The sequence below is a fragment of the Tursiops truncatus genome, chromosome 15, assembly GCF_011762595.2.
Source record: "Tursiops truncatus isolate mTurTru1 chromosome 15, mTurTru1.mat.Y, whole genome shotgun sequence".
NCBI classification, from domain to species: domain Eukaryota; kingdom Metazoa; phylum Chordata; class Mammalia; order Artiodactyla; family Delphinidae; genus Tursiops; species Tursiops truncatus.
Genome location: NC_047048.1, coordinates 20,432,126 through 20,456,293, shown reverse-complemented (window position 1 = coordinate 20,456,293; position 24,168 = coordinate 20,432,126). Strand labels below are relative to the sequence as shown.

General features: G+C 45.8%; 2 protein-coding genes across 4 annotated transcripts in view; one reads left to right on the top strand and one right to left on the bottom strand.

The window, feature by feature from the left end:
* Positions 1-247: 247 nt before the first annotated feature.
* Positions 248-24,168, bottom strand: part of COG7 (component of oligomeric golgi complex 7) — an 86,568-nt gene continuing 62,647 nt past the window's right edge. For 2 of the 3 annotated variants that reach the window (XM_019921785.3, XM_033840146.2), the window contains 4 exons: positions 23,345-23,428; positions 19,565-19,679; positions 3,677-3,820; positions 248-690 (listed from right to left, as the gene is read on the bottom strand). In XM_019921785.3, coding sequence (XP_019777344.1) covers positions 524-690; positions 3,677-3,820; positions 19,565-19,679; positions 23,345-23,428 — 510 coding nt within the window. In that variant the 3' untranslated portion in view covers positions 248-523. The remainder of the gene's footprint in view (positions 691-3,676; positions 3,821-19,564; positions 19,680-23,344; positions 23,429-24,168) is intronic. The other variant, XM_073792209.1, reaches the window with a different exon arrangement.
* On the top strand, positions 13,208-13,668 carry LOC117308158 (large ribosomal subunit protein eL32-like). The gene is given in 1 exon segment (XM_033840150.2): positions 13,208-13,668. A coding segment is annotated over 1 exon segment (408 nt). The 5' UTR covers positions 13,208-13,260.

The window sequence follows — 24,168 nt, the reverse complement described above, 5'->3', positions numbered from 1 at the left end:
CACAGCTGATGCTCTTTCGGGGCCAGCCAAACTGGTTCCCAAGATGTGGGGACAGAATGTGTGGGAAGCCCTGGATGACAAGCCCAGAGAGACACGGCCCTGGCAGCCCAGTGGGGCTGGTTCAGAGGCCACATTCGCGGCAGTGCCCCTCCGGAGGGCTGGCACAAGCAGGCTAAACCAGCTGGGATTATCCTTTCCTGCCGAATCCTCAGTGCAGACAGCACAGCACATGAGAAGCACCCAAATATTCACTGAGGAAAGAAAACAGCCTTCTTTCATTTCATAGTACTTATTAATTGCACTTTCAAGACAGGATCATTTAAAAAATCATCTGAAAATTCCTCCCTGATAAATAATACACCTCTAATTTACAACCTTTTTTTTTGATTATACAAATGAACCACATCTTTTTGAAATGAATTCTGCCCAATCCCAGGCGGATTTTTAGAGCAAATCCATTCTGGGGGCTTCTCTGGCCCCGGAACTCCAGCCCCGACCCTCTTACCAGCCGGGCGCGTGGGGGTCAGTAGTCCACAGCCCGCATGGCGGCCACCGTGGTGGCGAGGCGGCGGGGCAGGCCTTTGCTGACCTGTCTGTAATCCTCGGGTTTGGCCTTCAGGAGCATCAGGATGTTCTGGAGGGTGCGGGACGGCTGCAGGCCCAGGGCGTCCATCACGTTGATCAGGTAGTCTGCGGGGAGGGAGCAGACAGACACAGCTCGACAGACTCAGCACCGAGAGGATGAGCCCCAAAGGCCTCGCCGCGGTAAGGGACAAGACACACCCCCAACCCCCAAGTGCTGGCTGCCAGGTCTGCCCTCAGCCCACAAGCCTTCACTCTGAGGGCTTTTCCAAGGGGTCAGACCTGCCTGTGAGCTCGGCCCGGGTCCAGGAATTCTAGTCTCATAAAGGAGTTGCCAACATCGCCCCATCCCCGCCACTCCCACTGCACACTCAGCTCTACAGCCTAGCCGACCTCAGCCGAAGCTCTACCCTCGGGACCCCTGCGTTCCCAGCCCTGCTCCCCAGCGGACCCCACTGACGACATGGAAAACCCAAGGGGTCAGGAGACACAGGGCTTATCTAAGCAGCTCCCGAAGATTTCCCAGCAGAGCCCCTACAGGCGGGACTTTGGACGGTGCAGGGGGCCAGGCCTGGTGTAACGCAGTTCCCACACCTCCCAGATAACCCCTTAGGGTACGAGTTAGGACAGATTACTGAGCCCACCCCCAGGCCAAGTCGATGAGCATTTCCAAGAGAGGGTCTGAGGCTCCTGTCCTTCTGAAAAGCAGCAGTGCCCTCCAAGCGGCAGGCAAGCTCGGGCAGCGCCGGCGGAGTGGAGGAGAAAAACGGGTTTCCGAGGTCAGGGTGACCTCAGTGACTCCATCCACCTCCCGAGTCTCTACTTCCACCTGTGGATGCAGTTTGTACCCATCAGGCAGCATGTTCGGGGGATGAAGTGGGACAAGGACCGGGGACGTGCCTGACGTGACGCGGGTGGTCAGTAACCGGCTGCTCCTTCCCTTCCTCTTCCTGGGCAGCACGGCTGGCCGAGCCCGAGGCAGGGCGCTCTCCAGCCCCTCCCTCTTCCTGCTCTGCGGGACTGGGAGACGCATCACCCGGCAGGTCCCTCCTTATGTTCTGATGACCACCCACGTTAATCTTTTCTGCCCAACTAGGCTGGAGCTCCAGGCACGGCTCTATCTTCCCTGTGTCTTCTTTATGAGGCCCGGCTCAGGGCAGAGCCCATAGGAGATGCCTGCTCTGCCCTGGCTGCCTGACTCATGTCCTAGCGAGCCGCTTCCCAGGAAGGGCACCACCAACCAGTCAGGCACCTGCCTCTGGCACATATTCACCCATGAAACTGTGAATTCCCTTCGACTGTCGGCCAGGACCTGCGAAACGGCAGCCCATGATCTACCATGACATCTTCTGTTCAGACGGCAAGAGTGTTTTTGGTTTTGTTACTTTTATTTTTTTTCTGGCTGTGTTGGGTCTTCGTTTCTGTGCGAGGGCTTTCTCCAGTTGCGGCAAGTGGGGGCTACTCTTCATCGCGGTGCGCGGGCCTCTCACTATCGCAGCCTCTCTTGTTGCGGAGCATAGGCTCCAGATGCGCAGGCTCAGTAGTTGTGGCTCACGGGCCTAGTTGCTCTGCGGCATGTGGGATCTTCCCAGACCAGGGCACGAACCCACGTCCCCTGCATCGGCAGGCGGACTCTCAACCACTGCGCCACCAGGGAAGCCCCTTGGTTTTGTTACATTTTAATGCTTAATTTGAGCGTCTTTAAGGCGGCCACACACTGCCACAGACCTCTCCGCTCTCTATCGTGTTACCACCTGGCAACTTCCCGGCCCTTAAGCACACTCCCTCACAGCATAAGCTCAGTGAGCACAGGAACTGTCCAAACCTCTCTTGCATCCCATCTCCTAGCACAATGGCTGGCACATAACAGACACTCACAGTCAATGCTGAGCGAGTGAGCAGATGGATGTGGACAGCAGCTTAACGGAGGAAGATGCGATGTGGACAAGTGAACTGTAGGGACCACCCCCAAATCTCACTCACTAGTTCCGCTGGTTCTCTCCTCAATGCTCCCGCCTATACCAACGGGGACCACCGACGAACATTTAAACCTCTTCATCTCTTCTCTGAACCTGTGCCCAGTGAGATGACAAAAGCTGGCTGCTGCCCTGTAACGGCTGAGAGCTAACCACGAATTAGCACAGAGCTGGGAGCTGGGGCAGCTGGGTTCCAGGCCTGGCCCCATCACTCACTGCTCTGGGACCCGGAGCAAAGGGCCTCACGTCCATTTCTCCCTCAGCAAACAAGAGGCTGGCTCGGGCCTGGGGTCACCCAGGGCAAAGCTCTGGCTGGGTCCCCAAGGAGGTAATCTTTAAGGCTCCCACCACCCTCTCCCTCACCCACTCCAAGAGCTGCCTCCAGCTAAAAAACAGGCAGGCAATGGACTGATACCAAGAGGCTGGGGAGACGCCCCGACCACCTGCCTGCAGTACCCCCAGCCTCAGAGCACCCTGCAGGCGGCATCACCTCCAGGGACGTGCGCCAGCAGGAGCAGGTGGGCACACGCCCCTGTGACCCGGGAGGCAGACAGGTACTCGGATGGAGACCACGGGGCAACCCCGGCTGGGTGGCCTGGTGTTGCACGTGCTCTGTGCCCCGCTTCCTCATCAGTGATGAAGGCAGGGGCGCTGAGCTCACAGGGGATTTGAAGATTGCGTAAGCCCGTGGGTGCGTGAGCGCCTGGTTCAGCACCTGCCATGCCTGCGCACAGTGAGAGCTTATTCAATGTCAGTTTGCATGATGATTCTGTCGGTGGGCAGAAGGCAAGGCGGGGCAAGGCGGCATCACACAAGTCTGCCTCACTCATCCCAGCCCATCTCGGCAAAGCGCCCCTTAATGGCTCTTAGCCTCAGCAGCTATCCGAGTCCACAGGGACACCTGTCAAAACACTGGTGTCTAGGCTTCTATCCTAGGCTTATTATGTCAGAATCTCTGGGGGTGGGGCCTGGGGAGTCCACATGTTTAACAAAGCTTCACAGACAAACCCAGAGCTGAAGTTGAGAGGAGACCTGGGACGACACACCTGGAGGGCAGGGGGCCTGACGGATGCAACAGGGCAGAGCTGACCCTCCCCCCACCCGTCCCAGAGACCCACCGATGTCGGTGGCCAGCTGCTTGGTGGAGTGCGGGGTGAGCTCAGGGATCTGGAGGACCGCGTCACAGTAGGTCTGCATCGTGGCTCTGGCGATAGAGCCCAGCCAGCTGTCGGCCATGTTGTCCAGCTCGGGCAGTTCGTCCCCTGGAAAGGGAAAGAGGGTCACCAAAGAAACACAGCCTGGCCAGGAAGAACCAGCCACCAACAGCTCTTATGGGGCTCTTCAGGGTGACCAGGCCCCATGATAGGGGCCACATGCAATATGCAAAGCTACAGTCTCCAAGGACAACGCAGGAAACAGAGGACAATTACATCTTAGGTCAACTGGTATTGACTCAGTACAATGAGGATTCAGAAAAGAAAGCAATCAGGTGAGGCGGGACAACCTCAGAGGTCTCAAAGGCTGGGGGCAGATGCAGCCAGGCAGGCCAGGAGGAGTTCTGCAGACAGAGCAAGAGGGAGGGGGGCCCACACCACAGGTGAGAGGGTGGAGAACTGGCACAGCCCAGCAGGAGACAGATGGCAGTGCTGAAGACACAGGCGGCACATCAGAACCGAGACCTGGGTTCAAGACCAAGCCTGCCACTAATGAGCCGGGTGCCACCTGACTGTTTGCTTCATCGGTAAAATAGAGATAACATCAGTCCTGGCTTTTCAGGACCAGTGCACAGTAGCCATTAGTGCTAGAATGATTATTGGGGGTGGGGGGAGTATGTACAGGGAGCAGAGGGAAGTGTGTTAGGGGATTGGACTGGGTCACAGAGGGCACCCCGAGGACCGCGTGCACCCCATGTAGTAGGGTGGAGGCAGTGACTGCAGCTTCCCTGCAAGGTTGTGAGAAGACGAGCCCATGTTGGGAGGGCCTGCCAGGCCAGGGCGGGGTGAAGGAGGGAGATGCAGTGGCCATCCAGGCACGAGAGGCACGGGCCTGACACCTGAGGGCAAGGGGGATACCTCGCAGCAGAAGTGGAAAGAAGGGGAGAAATGAGAGCAACATTTTTTTATAAGTAAGTATGGAGCCAAGCAGTGGAAAATTAGAAGAAGATAAGCAAAATGCTACTACTACCACCACTAATAATAATAGTAACAGAGAATATAAAGTTACTTATAAACACCATCTGCTTAGAGAAGAGCCCAAAGGGCACGTGGGAACACGGCAACACCTGTGAGTGCAACGGTGGGATGATGTGATCTAGTTTCTTTGAAAACTGTGACCTGTTTAACACAGAGCATCTGTACAACAAATACAAGCCAGAAGGCTAAAAATCAAAACAGGATAAACACAAATGAGGACAAGGACAATAATGTGTGATCTAGCGTTTCCGCCTTGGAACTGGACTGGCTATAGTGTGGCCAGAAACACAGCTGGGAGGGAGGCTGGTCTGGGGGACAAAGCTTCTTCTCACTGACTCTGACCCAGAAAGGGCTGAACCTAACAGGTCAGAGCACCAAACACCTAGATTCTAGGGTTGTCGGACAGAACTGAAAGCTGATAGAAATGGATGAGAGGGAGACATGAAAATGAGTAAGAGACTTAGGCTGGTGCCTTGGGAGACCCTCCAGGTCAGGGGAAGAGGAGCCCAGAGACACAGATACATGGACACAGCGGGTGGCGGGCAGTCGTGTGTTAATTGCATTAAGTCCCATTTGTGGAGACCCTGCCGGGTCTGGCACTGTCCTGGGTGGCCCTGCCCTTCAGGCACCCTCTGGCCAGGCAACAAAGACAGACCTCAGTGAGGTCAGGGCTGCAGCAGCTGCACATTCTGAGTCCAGCAGGAGCCCACAACCAGGAGCGAGTGCCTGTGCTTACTTGGACAGATGGGCAGTTTGCCAAATGCACACAAGGAAAAAGAGCATTCTGAGCAGAGAGAACAAAACTCATTTTTTTTTTTTTTTGCGGTACACGGGCCTCTCACTGTTGTGGCCTCTCCCATTGCGGAGCACAGGCTCTGGACGCGCAGGCTCAGCGGCCATGGCTCACGGGCCCAGCCACTCCGCGGCATGTGGGATCTTCCAGACTAGGGCACGAACCTGTGTCCCCTGGATCGTCAGGCAGACTCTCAACCACTGCGCCACCAGGGAAGCCCAAAACTCATTTTTAAAAAGTGCCCATGATAAACAGAGCACATGTGAGATGATCCTGTTTGTGAAGAAGTGCGGGTACGTGCAGATCCGTAGAGAAAAGCACATGGGGAGAATAGTCCCTCAGATGCTACCAGTGACTGTCTCAGGGCAGTAGATTTTTTTTTTTTTTTTTTTTTTTTTTTTGTGGTATGCGGGCCTCTCACTGTTGTGGCCTCTCCCGTTGCGGAGCACAGGCTCAGCGGCCATGGCTCACGGGCCCAGCCGCTCCGCGGCATGTGGGATCTTCCAGGACCAGGGCAGGAACCCGTGTCCCCTGCATCGGCAGGCGGACTCTCAACCACTGCGCCACCAGGGAAACCCAGGGCAGTGGATTTTTAATCAAAACTTTTTTTTAATTTTGAAAATGAAGAAAAAAATCCTTCTGAGTGGCTGGAATGTGAGCACGTGGGGCACAGGAGAGACAGAAAGGGAGGCGATGAGGCCGCAAGCACTCCCCTGGGCAGGACTGGGAAGGGTCCCCAGTGCCAGGCCACGAGGAGTTTGGATTTAGGACCTTAGGACCTGTAGGTCCTAAGGGGCCATCAGAGGTTTTTAAGTGGGCAGGGAATCATTAGTCAGAGGGTGAGGGCAAGAACCAGGAAAGAGAAGCAAGACAGACAAAATGCAGGAAAGAAAAGAAATCTCAAGAAAAAGGGGTTTAAAAAGGCCAGGCTGGGCTCAGCAACGCTTGAGCTTTTGCACTGACTTCAGCAATGGCCTGGCCACGACAGATGGCGGCCCCTTCCTGAGCCATAGTCCCCGCAGGGCTGGCTCTTCCCGACCGAGGGCCCACCACGCAGCAGCAGCTCCGCAGAGAGGCTGCACCTGCCCATCAGATGACCTGCCGGAACCAGGAGCTGGGCCCTCTGCCTGTCACCAGGCCAGAGAGAGTGCAGGAGCCTCCCGGGCCCAGTGCCACACCTGGGAAGCACTTTTTCCCAGTGCCCAGAATCATGACTCCACGGCAGCTCCGGCTGCCTCCACAGATCTCCCAAGTCCACTGCAGCCAAACCTGGTAACTCCACAAAGGAAGAGGACCATGACATGTGGAGATTGGAGTTTTCCTGCAAATGCCTCTGCTCTAACCCACTGTGTTTGTGACCCTTGGACACATCCCTTTACAATTCCCAAAGTTCAATTTCCTCACAGGAAAAAGACTCACAATGATTTTTAAATCTCCCTCCTACTTATCATTTATCTAAGCCAAAAAGCTCCTATTGGCTGTTTAACCATCTGCTTCATAAAACTTTCAATGTTAAAACGGGAGAAAACTAGAACTAGTGCCAACTATTATATATAGGATGGCTAAACAATAAGGTCCTGCTACTGTATAGCACAGGGAACTATATTCAATATCCTGTGATACACCATAATGGTAAAGAATATGAAAAAAATATACGTATATGTATAATTGAATCAGTTTACTGTATACCAGAAACTAACACAACACTGCAAATCAACTATACTTCAATAAAATTTTTAAAAAAGAAAAAGAAAACTAGAACTAGAATGCTAGTTCACTGGGTAATTCTTTCCTATTTTCTGTATGCCTGAAAATTTTCATAATAAAACGTTGAATGAAAGGTAAAAACAAAAAAATTACCTGGATCAGCTTCTTGTTGTTGTTATGTTTTCAACCATTGTTACAATGTTACTTTATGGCCGGGAGGTTTTTCCTTCTGAACAATGCTCAACCCAGAGCCCAGCACACAGAACGATTAATAAACATTTCTTAAGTGAGTGAATGAATGAACGAGTGAGCAAATGAAAACAATCATATATTCACTAAATCTGTATATATTTATTTGCAGTGGAACAATAAGACATTATGTTCTTCCTGATGTAAGGCAACAGACAATGAACAGAGAACCACATTTTCTTGCCAAAGAATCTGAACCTGAATTTAATCCTTATCAGTATGAGATACATAATGAAGTATTTATAGATGAAATAACATGATGCCTGGGATGTGATTTAAATACTCTAGCAAAAAATGTGAGCAGAATACATGAAACAAGAAGCCATTCTTGAAGCCAGGTGACAAGTGTCTGGGTTTCCTTGTACTAGTCTCACTACTTTTGTGTGTGAGTTTGTTTACGTGAAAAGTTCTATGAAAAAAAAGTTAAAAAAATTTTTAAACTTAAAAAGTGTATTAGCCAATAGATGAAAATAAGAATCACTTGGAGCCCTTGAGTACAAGATGGCAGCACAGGAAGACCCTGAATTCACCTCTTCCCCCAGCACACCACACCCACAACTATTCATGAAATCACACCCACTGCATAAGAACTGAAAACCAGCTGAACAGCTTCCTCCGCAGCAAGGGAGAAGAGGGCCACACGAAGATGGGGAGGAGAGGCAAGATACAGCCTCACCAAACGCCCCACACAGTAGGGCAGGATCTCATGGGCAGAGCCCCTTCCTGAGCAGCAAGAGGTCTGTCTGTGCCCCGCGTCGGGCACCCCAACCCTGGGACCTGCAGCCAGACGAAGCCCCCCAAACATCTGGCTTTGAAACCAATGGAGTTTATGTGCAGGGGACCCAGGGGTCTGTGGGAATCTGAGGTACTCCTGTTGAGGAGCTCGTGCACAGACTCACCCCAGGAACCAGCGCAAAGGCAGCAGTTTGAGAGGTGACTAGATTCTATGTGAAGGAGATTCCGCTGCTAATCTTAAAGCATCTGCCAATGGGGCAGGGAGTATCTAGGGTTGACCTCGGGGACAAAGGGGCTGGAAAAAGCCATTTTGCACTCTCCCTCTCCCTCGGGCGCAGTGGACAGGCGCAGACATGGCCTCGGGAAAGCTGAGGGTGTGCCCGGCTCCACACTCTCTTCCCACATCGCTAAAAGCACAGGTGTGCCCTGCCCCCAGGGCTCCTTCCCAACCTTGCTAACGCCAGTGGGCAAGTGCAGTCCACACAGGGAACACCTCGACGGGCCTGGCTCTGATAACCAGAGGGCTTGTGCTCCTGGGCACAGGACTGTAACAATCAGAAAGTCAGTTCTGGGCAGGATATCACACCCAGGACACTATGCAGCAGACTGAGTCACATCCCCAGTCTGCAGGTGAAAAAGGGCCATTTAATTGTCCTGGAGCTTCAACCTGAGGGATAGGCTTCAGGGCTACAGAGGTGCTCTCAGGGAAGCAGGCAGGGAGGCACCATTCTTGCACCCTCCCTTGGCCTCACCACTGCTCACTGGTACCTCCTAGCAAGGAGCTTATACACTCGTCTGAAGTCCCGATGCTTGCAACTGTTGCCCAGGAGACACCTCCAGATCTCCCAGTCTGGAGGTCAGTAGGGTCTATGATTGCAGTCCCATAGGACTGTATACATCTGCATACTTCAAAAGCTGCTGCCTGAGTATCTGGCTTCCAATCAGCCTGAATCTGGGTGCTGAGTGAGATCATTCCCTTTGGAACACTGACAGGTCTTGGTGCATCCTCAACAACGGGAGCCTATCAAGAATAAGCCAGGCTACTCAGACAATCACAGAGGTTTGAGAGACAACCAAGAGCTAGGGAAAGGTTGAATGATAAGGCTCATCTCCTATACAAGGTCACTCCTTCAAGACTGGGAGAGGTGGCTCCTTTGCCTATTACATAGAAGCCAACATAGAGAGTCAAGCAAAATGAGGAAACAGAGGAATAATTTCCAAATGAAAGAATAAGACAAAACCTGAGAAAAAGGTCTGAATGAAACAGAGATAAGTAATCTACCTGATAAAGAGGCTCACCCAACTTGGGCAAAGAATGGATAAACATAATGAGAACATCTACAAAAAGGTAGAAAATGTAAGCAAGTACCAAACAGAAGCTGGAGAGCTGAAGAATACAATAAGAGAACTAAAAAATACATTAGAGCGGTTCAATAGCAGACTAGATAAAGTAGAAGAACAAATCACTGACCTGGAAGACAGAGCAGTGGAACTCATTCAAACAGATCAGCAAAAAGAAAAAAGAATTTTAAAAAGTGAAGATAATTTAAGAGACCTATGGGACAACATCAAGTAGATATAACATTTGCATTATAGGGGTCCCAGAAGGAGAAGAGAGAGAGAAATGGGAAGAAAACTTATTTGAAGAAATAATGGCTAAAAACTTCCCTAACCTGGGGAAGGAAACAGACATTGAGGTCCAGGACACACAGAGTTCCAAACAAGATGAACCCCTAAGAGATTCCCACCAAGATACATTATAATTAAAATGTCAGAAGTTAAAGAAAGAATCTTAAAAACAGCAAGAAAAAAAACCCAACTTGTATGTGCAAGGAAACCACCATAAGATTATCAGCTGATTTTTTCAACAGAAACTCTAAAAGCCAGAGGGACTGGCATGTTATATTCAAAGTACTGAAAGGAAAAAACTTCCAACCCAGAATACTCTACCAGGCAAGGCTATCATTCAGAATTGAAAGAGAGATAGTTTTCAAGACAAGCAAAACTTAAAGGAGTTCACACCACTAAACCAGCCTTATAAGAAATATTAAAGGGTCTTCTTTAAGCTGAAAAGAAAAGGTACTAATAACAAGAAAACATATGAAAATAAAAATCTCTCTCGTGAAAGATGAATATATAGTAAAGGTAGTAGATTACTTATAAAGCTAGTATGAAAGTTAAAAGAAAAAAGTAGTAAAATTAACTACAATAATTAGTTAAGGGATACTCAAAATAAAAAGATGTAAAATACGACATCAAAAACATTTAACGTGACAGGGGGGAGTAAAAATGTAGAGTTTTTAAAATGCATTCAAGGGCTTCCCTGGTGGTGCATTGGTTGAGAGTCCGCCTGCCGATGCAGGGGACATGGGTTCGTGCCCCGGTCCAGGAAGATCCCACATGCCGCGGAGTGGCTGGGCCTGTGAGCCATGGCCACTAAGCCTGCGCGTCCGGAGCCTGTGCTCCGCAGCGGGAGAGGCCACAACAGTGAGAGGCCCGCGTACCGAAAAAAATAAATAAATAAATAAAATGCATTCAAATTTAAGTTGCTACTGGGCTTCCCTGGTGGCGTAGTGGTTAGGAATCCACCTGTCAAAGCAGGGGACACAGGTTCAAGCCCTGGTCCGGGAAGATCCCACAAGCCTCAGAGCAACTAAGCCCGTGTGCCACAGCTACTGAGCCTGCACTCTAGAGCCTGAGAGCCACAACTACTGAAGCCTGCATGCCTAAAGCCTGTGCTCCACAACGAGAGAAGCCAACACGATAAGAAGCCCACGCACTGCAACAAAGAGTAGCCCCTGCTCGCCGCAACTAGAGAAAGCCCGCATGCAACAACGAAGACCCAACGCAGCCAAAAAATAAATAAGTAAATTTAAAAAAAAATTTAAGTTGCTACCAACTTAAATTATACTGCCATATATATATATATATTTGGCAGTATGCTATATATACATATTTATATATATATTTAATATATATTAGTATATTTATATATGCTAATATAGTACATATTTTTATATATACTAATATAGTATATTTTATATATATGTGTGTGTGTGTATATATATATATATATATATAGAGAGAGAGAGAGAGGGAGAAAGAGCGAGAGAGAGAGAGAGAGAGAGAGCCACTGTTATATGTGAACCTCATAGTAAGCACAAAGCAAAAACCTACAGTAGATACACAAAATATAACGAGAAAGGAATATAAACATAATACTAAAGAAATTCATCAAACCACAAGGGAAGAGAAGAAGGAACAGAGAGGAACTACAAAACAGCCAGAAAATAATGAACAAAATGGCAGTAAGTTCATACTTATTACTTTAAATGTAAATGGACTAAATTCTCCAATTAAAAGACACAGAGTGGCTGAATGGATAAAAAACAAGACTCATCTATGCTTCCTACAAGAGACTCACTTCAGATCTAAGGACACACACAGACTGAAAGTGAAGGGATAGAAAAAGATTTTCCATGCAAATGGAAATGAAAAGAAAGCCAGTGTAGCTATACTTATATCAGACAAAACAGACTTTAAAACGAAGAATGTAATAAAAGACAAAGAATGTCATTACATAATGATTAAGGGGTCAGTCCATCAAGAGGGTGTAACATTTGTAAACATTTATGCACCCAACATAGAAGCACCTAAATATATAAAGCGAATATTAACACATCTAAAGGGAGAAATTGACAGCAATACAATAATAGTAGGGGGCTTTAATATCCCACTTACATCATTGGATAGATCATCCAGACAGAAAATCAAGAAAATATCAGCCTCAAATAACCTGTTAGACTAGATGGCCACGTGTGTGTGTGTGTGTGTGTGTGTATGAAACATTCCAGCCAAAAAGCAGCAGCAGCAGAATACACACTCTTCTCAAGTGTACATGGAACATTCTCCAGGACATATCACATGTTAGGCCACAAAACAAGTCAATAAATTTAAGAAGATTGAGACCATATCAAGCATCTTTTCCAATTACAATGGTATGACACTAGAAATCAAGAAGAAAACTGGAAAAATCACAAATATGTGGAGATTAAACAACATGCTACTGAACAACCGATGGGTCAATGAAGAAATCATAAGGGAAATCAAAAATACCTTGAAACAAATGAAAATGGAGGTACAACCACCCCAATCTATAGAATGCAGCAAAAGCAGTTCTAAGCAGGAAGTTCAAAACAATACAGACCTACCTCAAGAAACAAGAAAATTTTCAAATAAATAATCTAACTTAACACCTAAAAGAGCTAGAAAAAAGAAGAAGAAATGAAGCCCAAAGTTAGTAGAAGGAAGTAAATAATAAAGATGAAAATGGAAATAAATGAAATAGAAACTAAAAAACAACAGAAAAGATCAATAAAACTAAGAGCTGGTTCTTTGAAAGGATAAACAAAATTGACAAACCTTTAGCTAGACTCACCAAGAAAAAAAGAGAGAAGTCTCAAATAAATAAAAGCAGAAATGAAAAGAGGAGAATGATATCACAGAAATACAAAGGATCATATAAGACTACTATGAACAATTATACACCAAAAAACTGGATAACATAGAAGAAATGGATAACTTCCTAGAAACATACAATCTTCTATGATTGACTCACGAAGAAATAGAAAATCTGAATAGACCAATTACTAGAAAGGAGATTGAATCAGTAGTCAAAAACCTCCCAACAAACGTAAGTCCAGGACAACACAGCTTCACTGGTGAATTCTACCAAACATTCAAAGAAGATTTAATACATATCCATCTCAAACTCTTCCAAAAAACTGAAGAGGGGGAACATTTCCAAACTTAATTCATAAGAACAGCATTACTCTGATACCAAAACCAGAAAAGACACCACAAAAAAATAAAACTACAGGCCAATATCCCTGGTGAACATAGATGCAAAAATTCTCAACCAAATATCAGCAAACGAGGAAGTCCCATCAGCCTCGTGCACTACCTTCCCTCCCCTCTCTTCCTCGGCGCTGCCTACGGAGGTGGCCACCATCTCCTACTCAGCATCATGGCTGCCCTCAGACCCCTCGTGAAGCCCAAGATGGTCAAAAAGAGGACCAAGAAGTTCATCCGGCACCAGTCAGACCGATATGCCAAAATTAAGCGGAACTGGCGGAAACCCAGAGGCATTGACAACAGGGTGCGCAGGAGATTCAAGGGCCAGATCTTGATGCCCAACATCGGTTACGGGAGCAACAAGAAAACAAAGCACATGCTGCCCAGCGGCTTCCGGAAGTTCCTGGTCCACAATGTCAAGGAGCTTTAAATGCTGCTGATGTGCAACAAGTCTTACTGTGCTGAGATTGTGCACAACGTCTCCTCCAAGAACCGCAAAGCCATTGTGGAGAGAGCAGCCCAGCTGGCCATCAGAGTCACCAATCCCAACACCAGGCTGCACAGCGAAGAAAATGAATAGACAGCGTGTGCAAGTTTTGTTTAATAAAACTGCAATAACAGCCATCTGGCATTTCCCCCTTGGTTTTACTCTTCAGTTTGTTTGACAGCTTGTCACAGAGATTGCTCTTTTGCCTGTTCGTGCTCTGTGGAACCTTCTGTTTGGAAGGCGCTTTTGTAAAGGATATGTGATCCCTCCTTCATGGGGCCCAGGCCTCAGGCGCCCAGAGCAGCCTTGGTCAGCTCCAGGTGGGCTCGGGAAGATGTGGCCCTCAGACCACGGTAGGTTCTGAGACCCCTGGTTGAAGGACCTTCCATCTTGGAGCAAGTAGTCATTTTTAGCCTCACTTTATAAAGTTAGGAATTACCCTGTGTGGTTCTTGTGAAGATTGAGGACAATCAAGTTTCCTTTTCAACTACAGTCCTCGACCTTAGTCAACAGTACCTAGAATTCAGCTGTTTTATGAGGCTAAGAGGCCATTTTTCCAAGACATGGTATTAAGTGGCAGCCCAGGTCACATGGAATAGGGCATGTGGCACTCTATAGCACAAGATCGGATTTAAGGCCCTTAGTTCAGTAGATAAATGTCTTACAGATTGGCTCCTGTTCAAAACTCAGTCTGAAACATTTGAGTAAATTGTTGGTCATTGTGTGACTGCTTTGAATTGACATGGGAAGCATTCTGATAGTCTTTTGACTACTGAGTAGAGGAACTGTGCGGAGAAAACAGTAACAGTTTAGGATCTGTCCTTTATTAACCTGGGATAGCAGAAAATTCTTTGGCCTGTCGCTTAATGTTTCTGTGTCCTTGATACTAAAAACTAGAAAGGACGTGTTCACAAACCACCTGGTTACATCTCGATGGGGGGACATGAAAGGTGGTTTGTACTTTTTCATTTGTGCTTTCCTGTCTCTCAGTTTGCTACGTTAAGAGTTTTGGGATTAGAAAAAAACATTACATCTAATTCCCTACCCCACTCACCTGCCTCTGCAAAAATAATACACATTTCTGATTTATCACTGCCAATGAGAAATAAAGCATTTTGGATTCTAAAGTGTGAAAAAAATATATATATATTAGCAAACGAAATTCAACGATACATTAAAAAGATCATACACCATGATCAAGTGGGATTTATCCCAGGGATACAATATTCACAAATCAATGTGATATACCACATTGACAAAATGAAGGATAGAAATCATAGGATCATCTCAATTGACATTTGACAAAATTTGACATTTGACAAAATTCAACATCCATTTATGATAAAAACTCTCAACAAAGTAAGTATAGAGTGAGTATCTCAACATAATAAGGGCCGTATATGACAAACCTACAACTAATATCATACTCACTGATGAAAAGCTGAAAGTTTCTCCTCTAAGATCAGGAAGAAGACAAGGATGCCCACTCTTGCCACTTTTATTCAACTTAGTGTTGGTAGTCCTAATCATGGTAATTAGGCAAGAAAAAGAAATAAAAGGCATCCAAATAGGAAAGTAAGAAGTAAAACCATCACTATTTGCAGATGACACAATTCTACATATAGAAAACGTTAATAGACTCCAGCAAAAAACTCTTAGAACTAATAAATGAATTCAGTAAAGTTGCAGGATATAAAATCAATATACAGAATACTGATTGGGTTTCTGTACACTAATAACAAACTATCAGAAAGGGAAATCAGCAATGCAATCCCATTTACAATTGCATCAAAAAGAAAAAATACCCAGGAGTAAATTTAACCAAGGAAGTGAACCACCTGTATACTGAAAACTGTAAGACACTGATGGAAGAAATTTAAAAAGACACATATACGTGAACAGATATTCCATGGTCATGGACTGGAAGAATTAATATTGTTAAAATGTCTGTACTACCCAAAGCAATCTACAGATTCAGTGCAATCCCTATCAAAATTTCAAAGGCATTTTTCACAGAATTAGAACAAATAATTATAAAATTTGTATGGAACCACAGAAGACCCTAAATAACCAAAGCAGTCTTGAGAAACAAGGACAAAGCTGGAGAAATCACACTCCCTGATTTCAAACTATATTACAAAGCTATAGTAATCAAAACGGTATGGTATTGGCATAAAAACACAAAGATCGATGGAACAGATTACAGAGCCCAGAAATAAACCCACACATATATGGTCAATTAATTTGTGACAAAGGAAGCAAAAATATACAAAGTGGACAGGACAGCCTCTTCAAAAAACGGTGTTAGCAAAACTGGACAACCACATGCAAAAGAACGAAACTGGACCACTGTCTTACATCATATACAAAAATTAACTCAAAATAGATTAAAGACTTGAATGTAAAACCAAAAACCATAAAATATCTAGGCAGTAAGCTCCCTGACATTGTTCTTAGCAATATTTTTTTGGATCTGACTCCAGAGGCAATGGCAATAAAAGAAAAAATAAACAAATGAACTACATCAAACTAAAAAGCTCCTGGGGGCTTCCCTGGTGGTGCAGTGGTTAAGAATCCGCCTGCCAATGCAGGGGACATGGGTTTGAGCCCTGGTCCAGGATGATCCCACATGCTGCAGAGCAACTATTGAGCCTGCCACAACTATTGAGCCTGCACTCTAGAGCCCATGAGCCACAACTACTGAAGCCCACGTGTCTAGAGCCCAGACTCCACAACAAGAGAAGCCACAGCAATGAGAAGCCTGCACACTGCAATGAAGAGTAGTCCCCAGCTGCCACAACTACAGAAAGCCCACGCACAGCAACGAAGACCCAACACAGCCAAAAATAAATAAATAAAATAAATAAATAAATAAATAAATATTTAAAATAAATAAATAAAAAGCTCCTGTACAGCAAAGGAAACCATCAACAGAACAAAAAGGCAACCTACTGAATAGAAGAAGGTACAGTAGTCCCCCCTTATCTGTGGTTTTGCTTTTTGAGATTTCAGTTACCTAAAGTCAACTACAGTCCAAAAACAGTAAATGGAAAATTCCAGAAAAAAAACAATCCATATAGCAAGCTTTAAAACGCATTAAGTAGCATGATGAAATCTCATCCTGTCCCACCCTGCCCCACCCTGTCCCGCCTGGGACATGAGTCATCCCTTTGTCCAGTGTATTGTTACTGTATATACCACCCACGCATTAGTATAGGAGAAAACACAGTATATACAGGGTTCAGTACTATCCATAGTTTCAGGCATCCATTGGCGGTCTTGGAACACAACCCCTGTGGATAAGGGGGCACTACTGTATTTGCAAATCATATAATCAATAAGGGGCTAATATCCAAATATATAAAGAACTCAATAACAAAAAACAACAATCTGATTAAAAAAATGGGCAGAGGGCTTCCCTGGTGGCGCAGTGGTTGAGAGTCTGCCTGCCGATGCAGGGGACATGGGTTCATGCCCCAGTCCGGGAGGATCCCACATGCCGCAGAGCAACTAAGCCCGTGCGCCACAACTACTGAGCCTGTGCGCCACAACTACTGAGCCTGTGTGCCACAGCTACTGAAGCCCGTGTGCCTAGAGCCCACGCTCCACAACAAGAGAAGCCACCGCAATGAGAAGCCCGCCCACCACAACGAAGAGTAGCTCCCGCTCGCCACAACTAGAGAAAGCCCACGTGCAGCAACAAAGACCCAACGCAGCCAAAATAAATTAATTAACTAATTAAATTTATTTAAAAAATAAATAAATAAAAATAAAATAAAATATATGCCTGTATATATAGTCAATTTGATAGGCTGCAAAATGATCTATCCTACTTTCATTTGCAGCTCTGAGGATTATTAAAGTTAAAACATTTCTTTATATGTTTTAGCTTATTTGAATGCCTTCATGTTGTTTACTTATTCTTCCGTGGGTGTTCATCTTTTTCTTACTGACTTGTAAGAAATTTTATAAAATGAGGATATTAACCATCATCTATCATATATGTTGCTATTATTTTCCAGTTTATCATTTATCTTTCAATTTACTTTACAGTTTCTTTTTTTTTTAAATATTTATTTGTTTATTTATTTGGCTGCACCGGGTCTTAGTTGCGGCACGTGGGATCTTAGCTGCACCATGCAGGATCTTTAGTTGTGGCAGATGGGATCTAGTTCCCTGACCGGGGATCAAACCCGGGCCCCCCGCGCTGGGAGCATGGAGTCTTAGCCACTAGACCACCAGGGAAGTCCCCTCCTTTACAGTTTCTATCTTTCATTTCAAAAAAGTCTTCCCTTCCCTATCACGAAGATTAATTAATATTCACTCATAGTTTAGCTTAGCAGGTTTCACATTTTAAATTTGAATTTTAAATAGAATTTTTTTTCAAAAATTATATAAGTACCATTAATGTTTATAATCCTATGAAACTTATGGAGATTTTATTTGTATTACTTTTGCAAACAGTTTATAGAAATTTGACAACTATGCCTATTCTGTGGGATAAAAATCTTGACATATTGATTCAATCAAATGTGCTTATTATACGGAACAATTCCTCTTTTCTTCTCATTAATTTTCCTTTTCGATCTGTCAAAGCCTAAACGAGAGGTACAAGATTTTCTCAGTACTAATGTGGTTTTGTCATACGTCTGCCAGCTTCTTCTTTATATACTTCAGTGCTGTGTTACTGGCCACATAAGGGTACCTGACTACTACAGGTTCACTGTGGAATCCACCCGTTATTGACATAAAGAATCATTTAGTCTCATTTATTATCTTTTGATTTGATTCAACTTCTTTAATAATGATGCAGTCATCTTGTTTTCTTTTTATTTGAATTTACATGAGATGTCTTTTAGCAACCCTTTATTTTTAACCTTTCGATGTGATTTTATTTTCAGTGCAGTACCTTCTCTTGAGCTGCTGAATCCTTTATATACCAAGTGATTTTTTTTCTGTCTCTTCAGTATTACAGAGGGAGGCCTATAATGCCCAATGTTAGGGATAAGATGATTTTGGATCAGAGAGTATGTGGTCCCTGTTCAATCTGTCAGGCCCAGACAATGAGAAAAAGGAAAAGTGTTAACATATTATATTTTTTTTACCTTGCCAGTTTAGAGATCCACGAGCCTTGGGGAGTTGGAAGCTCACTACAGCCAGAGGCATTTGGACAGAAGTGTTGTTAACCTCTACACTGAAGAGCTTATTTTTTATTTATTTATTTATTTTTTTCAACAAATTTAGTTAGTTAGTTTTGGCTGCATTGGGTCTTCGTTGCTGCGTGCAGGCTTTCTCTAGTTACGGCTAGCGGGGGCTACTCTTCGCTGCAGTGAGCGGGCTTCTCATTGCGGTGGCCTCTCTCGTTGCGGAGCACGGGCTCTAGGCGCACAGGCTTCAGTAGTTGTGGCCCGCGGGCTCTAGAGCGCAGGCTCAGTAGTTGTGGCACATGGGCTTAGCCGCTCCGCGGCACGTGGGATCCTCCCAGACCAGGGCTCAAACCCATGTCCCCTGCACCGGCAGGCGAACTCCCAACCACTGCGCCACCAGGGAAGTCCCTGAAGAGTTTATTTTTGTCTTGACAAGAAAAACTCTTCTTATGAGGTGCCACTTTACTTGACAGGTGGTCCACACAGAGGGGGAACAAAGAGAGAGAAAACACCTGGCGGGTCCCTTGCCCTGTGACCTCCCTTCTATCACCAATGAATGCCTACGACCCCAGGCCCACCTGCCACCACCTCCCAACTGACGGCACTGGGGGAGTTCCCCAGGGATGCCCTGCATACAGTAAGCCTTCCCTAATCCACTCTGTCCCGCAGAAGTCCCTCAGAGGGTGCAAAAAGAGAACCCCAATCTTTCTCAGTCACGACTGTACACTTTGACAACTATTTCAGTGCGAGTGTGGAGGACGGGTATGATGAGGGTAAGGTGCTACAAGGGGCATGCGATCACATCCAAGCCCGCCGCTCTCTTTCCTGCAGGTCTCTCTTACCTTGCTCAGGAGGAAACGGCAGCTTTCCAGCGTGCAAAGCCAGCTCTAGGGCTGAGTCCTCCTGAGTCACAAATGGCTCAAGGTTCAGGGGGAGGGACATGATATACTGCCCGATCTGAAACAAAAGAAAGCACTGTCAGCCCAACGTTGACACATGCGGCGGTAATTATTTCATGCAGTACGTTTATGTGAAGGCAAATGGTGGACAGACAAAACTGCAAGACCTTACAGCAGCTCCAGGTCTGATCTTTCCAGTGTGTGGTAATACTGGTGAGGCAACATCTGAAAAAAAAGTCACCGGTAGTTTGCACATAGATCATAGATTCATCCTTCTCACTCATGGCCTCAGTTTTTTGGAATGCATTCAGTGCGAGCTCTACCTCAAATGAGTAATGGATACTGAAATGCTTTGTAAAATTTAAAGCACTTGTGTAAATATAAGTCATTATTACTGTTCATAGATGAAAAACCAGTAAGATGCTAATGTCAACAAGTGCATGGTCAAGCAAGAATTTCAATCCTGTCTTCTGGATTTGGATCTGGGTCTCTTCCTTCTAAGTGATTTAACCAGGCGAAGGAAGGAATTTTGTTGGGGAAAAAAGCAGTTTATAATTATAAATTAATCTGGAGGGAAAACTGTATGTTTTCATAATACAAACTCTAGAAAATAAACCTTCTTGGTTGGTTAGGAATCGCAAAGGCAGGGTTACAAGACATTTGGGATAAGCCCATGAGTAATTCAGGATTTGTCATGTGTTTGTCAGATACACATGACTGTCATCATGGATACATTTTAGACACCTATTTCTATCACAACTCACAACTGTTTAGCATTTTAAGGTAAGTATATGTGTCATTTCAAAATGAGGTTGATTTTCAGGTTATGACAACGTAATATATATTTTCTTCAAAAGGTATTGGAGCCTGTTGTTGATTTTTTTGGCTCCATATTGATTTCACACATTCATTCCATCTTAGAGTTGATACTGATTCTGCAAGCTAAAAGTCCAAGGACTGTTAGAGAAAGATCTTCTCGATCTGGCCTTACATACACCTATACGGTAGCAGGTGTCCAGAAGTTAAGACAGACTCCCAAAATCTACCAGCCCAGAGGACTACAGGATGGTTACACCTTCATCTCCAAACACTTAATGTGGCCCATCGTGCTAACAAAAAATTGTGTTTGGTCTCCCTTTAAAGCGCTATGTACATAGATGGTAAAATGAAAAAAATCAGCACCTTTTCCTTTCATTTACTTAGTAAGTAAAACACTCTAGTTTGAGTGTCTTTCACTCAAACTAGACAAGTGGTCACTTACATCACTAATAACCACAACCACTGTACATTATTTCAGCTTGAAATGGCAACAAATTCATCATTTTTCCCCAAGGCTGGAGGAAGGGAAGGATGCTGACTTCTGGGGTTAGGATTTCTCCATTGTAATTCCACTCAGCAAGCACTTCCTGAATACCTACTATGTGCAGAGACCACAGGCATATTCCTGTATTTGGTACCCCTTTCATCTGTAGCCATCACCTCTTGGCTAAATCCACAAACCCAGCTTTACTTGAAATAAAGAATCATCATCGATATGCCTTGCATCTATGTTGTTTTATTTCTTCAAAGGATTTTCTCCTATTTCATCCCTTTATAATGCTCACACAGTTCTGCATGGGTGAGGGCATTCACCAGCAAGGCAAAGCATCGGTTAGGTGCAAATTTTCAATAATCTGACATCTCAAACTTGAATTAAATGGCCTTAGACTGTGAGGATTGCTGTGTTTCCTAGAGAGATTCCACAATGCCAAGTTTTTCTTGGGAGTTCTGTCTATGTTTATTTCTTGGAAATCAACGTGGGAAGGGATGCTCACCATCACACCTGTAGATGTTTGTCTGCTATTCTCCCATATTCAATAAATACTCCTTGATATCCTGGCTGGGTAAGCGCAGTGACTCAGGAAAAATGAACAGCTCTGTGGTCAGAAGGACCTGGGTTTGAGTTCTGCCTCTACCACTGTGTGACGTTGGGCAACTTACTTAATCTGTCGGGGCCTTGGTTTCGCCATCTCTGAAATGAGGGTGATCTCATACTTACTTCAGAGGGCTGTGGCAAAGATGAAACTAATATGCGTGAGACACACATAAAGCACCAGGCTTCCTAACAGAGTGACTGCTGAATGAGTGGCTTCCCTGCCCCACTCCCATCCCCCAGAGCCTTGGTGCTTCTGACCGCAAAACACGGCTGCCACCAACCGGCTCACAAAGTTGTTGTTAAGATAAAATTCGGTCTATACTGCACACTATCTCATGGCACCAATAAGAGCCTAGCACTGCCCCTGTACACAGTACGTGCTCAGTAGATATTCATTTCCTGAGCCGAGGTCATCAGGAGATGACCTCATAAGGACGATGCCTACCTGGGGGCTGACAAGTGGCAGCCGGTGGGAAAAGAGTCCTGGCCTGAAAACGCCCCCTCGCCTTCCTTACTCCCCTGTGTTTAAAATCAACTCGATAGCCTTTCGAGTTCCTTCTAAGCAACATCGTTTCTGGAATCAATTTCGATTGCAATACACATGTCTCAATTCTAAAAATAAGATTATTCTCATTGGTTGTAAAGACCAACCAACATTTTTAGTTCCATCCGTCCAGGGTATTGAATAATGCCCTGAAAAACAGAGGAAAACAATTGCTGTTTTGGACTTGCTCAGTGAACAGAGAGAGGAAAGCCATCCTCCTTGCTACTCACCAGTGGGATCACACACACTTCCTCTAACTGTACAATATTTACTTCTAAAATTCCTTTGCAGGGGCCTCCCTGGTGGTCCAGTGGGTAAGAGTCCACACTCCCAATGCAGGGGGCCCGGGTTCGATCCCTGGTTGGGGAACTAGATTCCGCATGCATGCTGCAACTAAGAGTTCGCATGCCGCAACTAAGGAGCCCGCATGCCGCAACTAAGAGCCCACATGTCACAACTAAAGATCCCGCATGCTGCAACAAAGATCCCACATGCCGCAACTAAGACCCAGCGCAGCCAAAATAAATAAATAAATATTTTAAAAAATAAAATAGGGCTTCCCTGTGGCGCAGTGGTTGAGAGTCCGCCTGCTGATGGAGGGGACATGGGTTCGTGCCCCGGTCTGGGAAGATCACACATACCGCGGAGCAGCTAGGCCTGTGACCCATGGCCGCTGAGCCTGCACATCCGGAGCCTGTGCTCCGCAATGGGAGAGGCCACAACAGTGAGAGGCCCGCGTACGGCAAAAAATAAAATAAAAAATAAAATAAAAATAAAATAAAATTCCTTCGTATCTATTACAACAGTCATAACTTACACAGGGGTGGGTTCTAAAGTGAGAGCTCAAGGCAGAAATCACCTATCTCAAAATCACCCCTGAAAATTGCAGAACTCCCTCATAGTGTGAGGAAGACACAGTTGGGGTCTATCATTCCTGTACAGCATTTCTTATGCTCACTGACATTTAAGAGCAATGGAGCTGGACTCATACTCTGAGGCCCTCAGGCACTGGCCACACCTCATATTGAGAGGGATGGGGGAGGGGCGGGAATGTGTTAGGCTTTGAAATCAGCATGTGTTTCATCAGCTGATTTAAGGAAATCAACCGCATTTCCTTAAAGTCATGGATATGGATGGGGACTATCCAAAAGCAAAGGTCCAGACAGAACCGATGCAGCAAGGACCGCTTTACCCAGAAGGGCCAGACAAGACAAGGTCTCAGATGCTGTGACCAGCGCAGAGAAAAGCGCACAGAGTCTCTTACATTGCTGATGTACTCAAGAGGAGTGAGACTGAAGGTGGGCAGGTCATCGGTCAGGGTTTCTCCAATGCCGGCGGTGTTCCAGCTCTAGGGGAGGAAGGAGAGGAAAGAGTCAATGTCACAGCACCCAGGCAGCACACGAAAGCACCACATGCTGGAAACTACATGAAGAACGCAGCATCACCACAGGCACTATCTTTTCTCAGAGCTGGCCTTTGGAATCATCACCACGTGGCAGACCAGGGATTTCTCTTCTTTAAGGCATCACCTTGAAGCCTGCCATAGAGAATGTAATCCTCTCTCTCTCTGCATCCTTTCAGATCCATAAAGCAGGAAATCCCACCTTCACCCCTCAACTGTTTGATGGGAACTGATCCCTTCTGTGTTTACCCGCTCAGAACGTGAAAGGAAGAGTTGGATATTCTTGTTCTGAGTTTCTCTACAGGGTGAGGGCAACCGGTTAACACCTGCTGGCACAGGTAGCCTCACTAACTCCCGGGTCATCAGCCAGCACTCTGAAGAGACCAGGACCCCCTAAAATCCTCCACAGAGACCATATGTGAATTGGAAGCCCTGTCTGGTTGCAGGAATATCCAAACCACATTCACCAACACTGCTTTACTAAGTTAAAGGTGCTGCTTTTATTCCACCTGCTTTCTGTATCTATGTCTCAACTGACTCAGAACTCAAAGGGAAAGGGATGAGAAGGAGCCTCCAAACTCCACCAACAGCTCCTTTGTCCTCTTCAGGACCCCCTGTCTGGAGACCTGCAGCACCAACACGTCTTCTTTCATTATTCAATGGGACTATGACGTCACTGTGGGAGC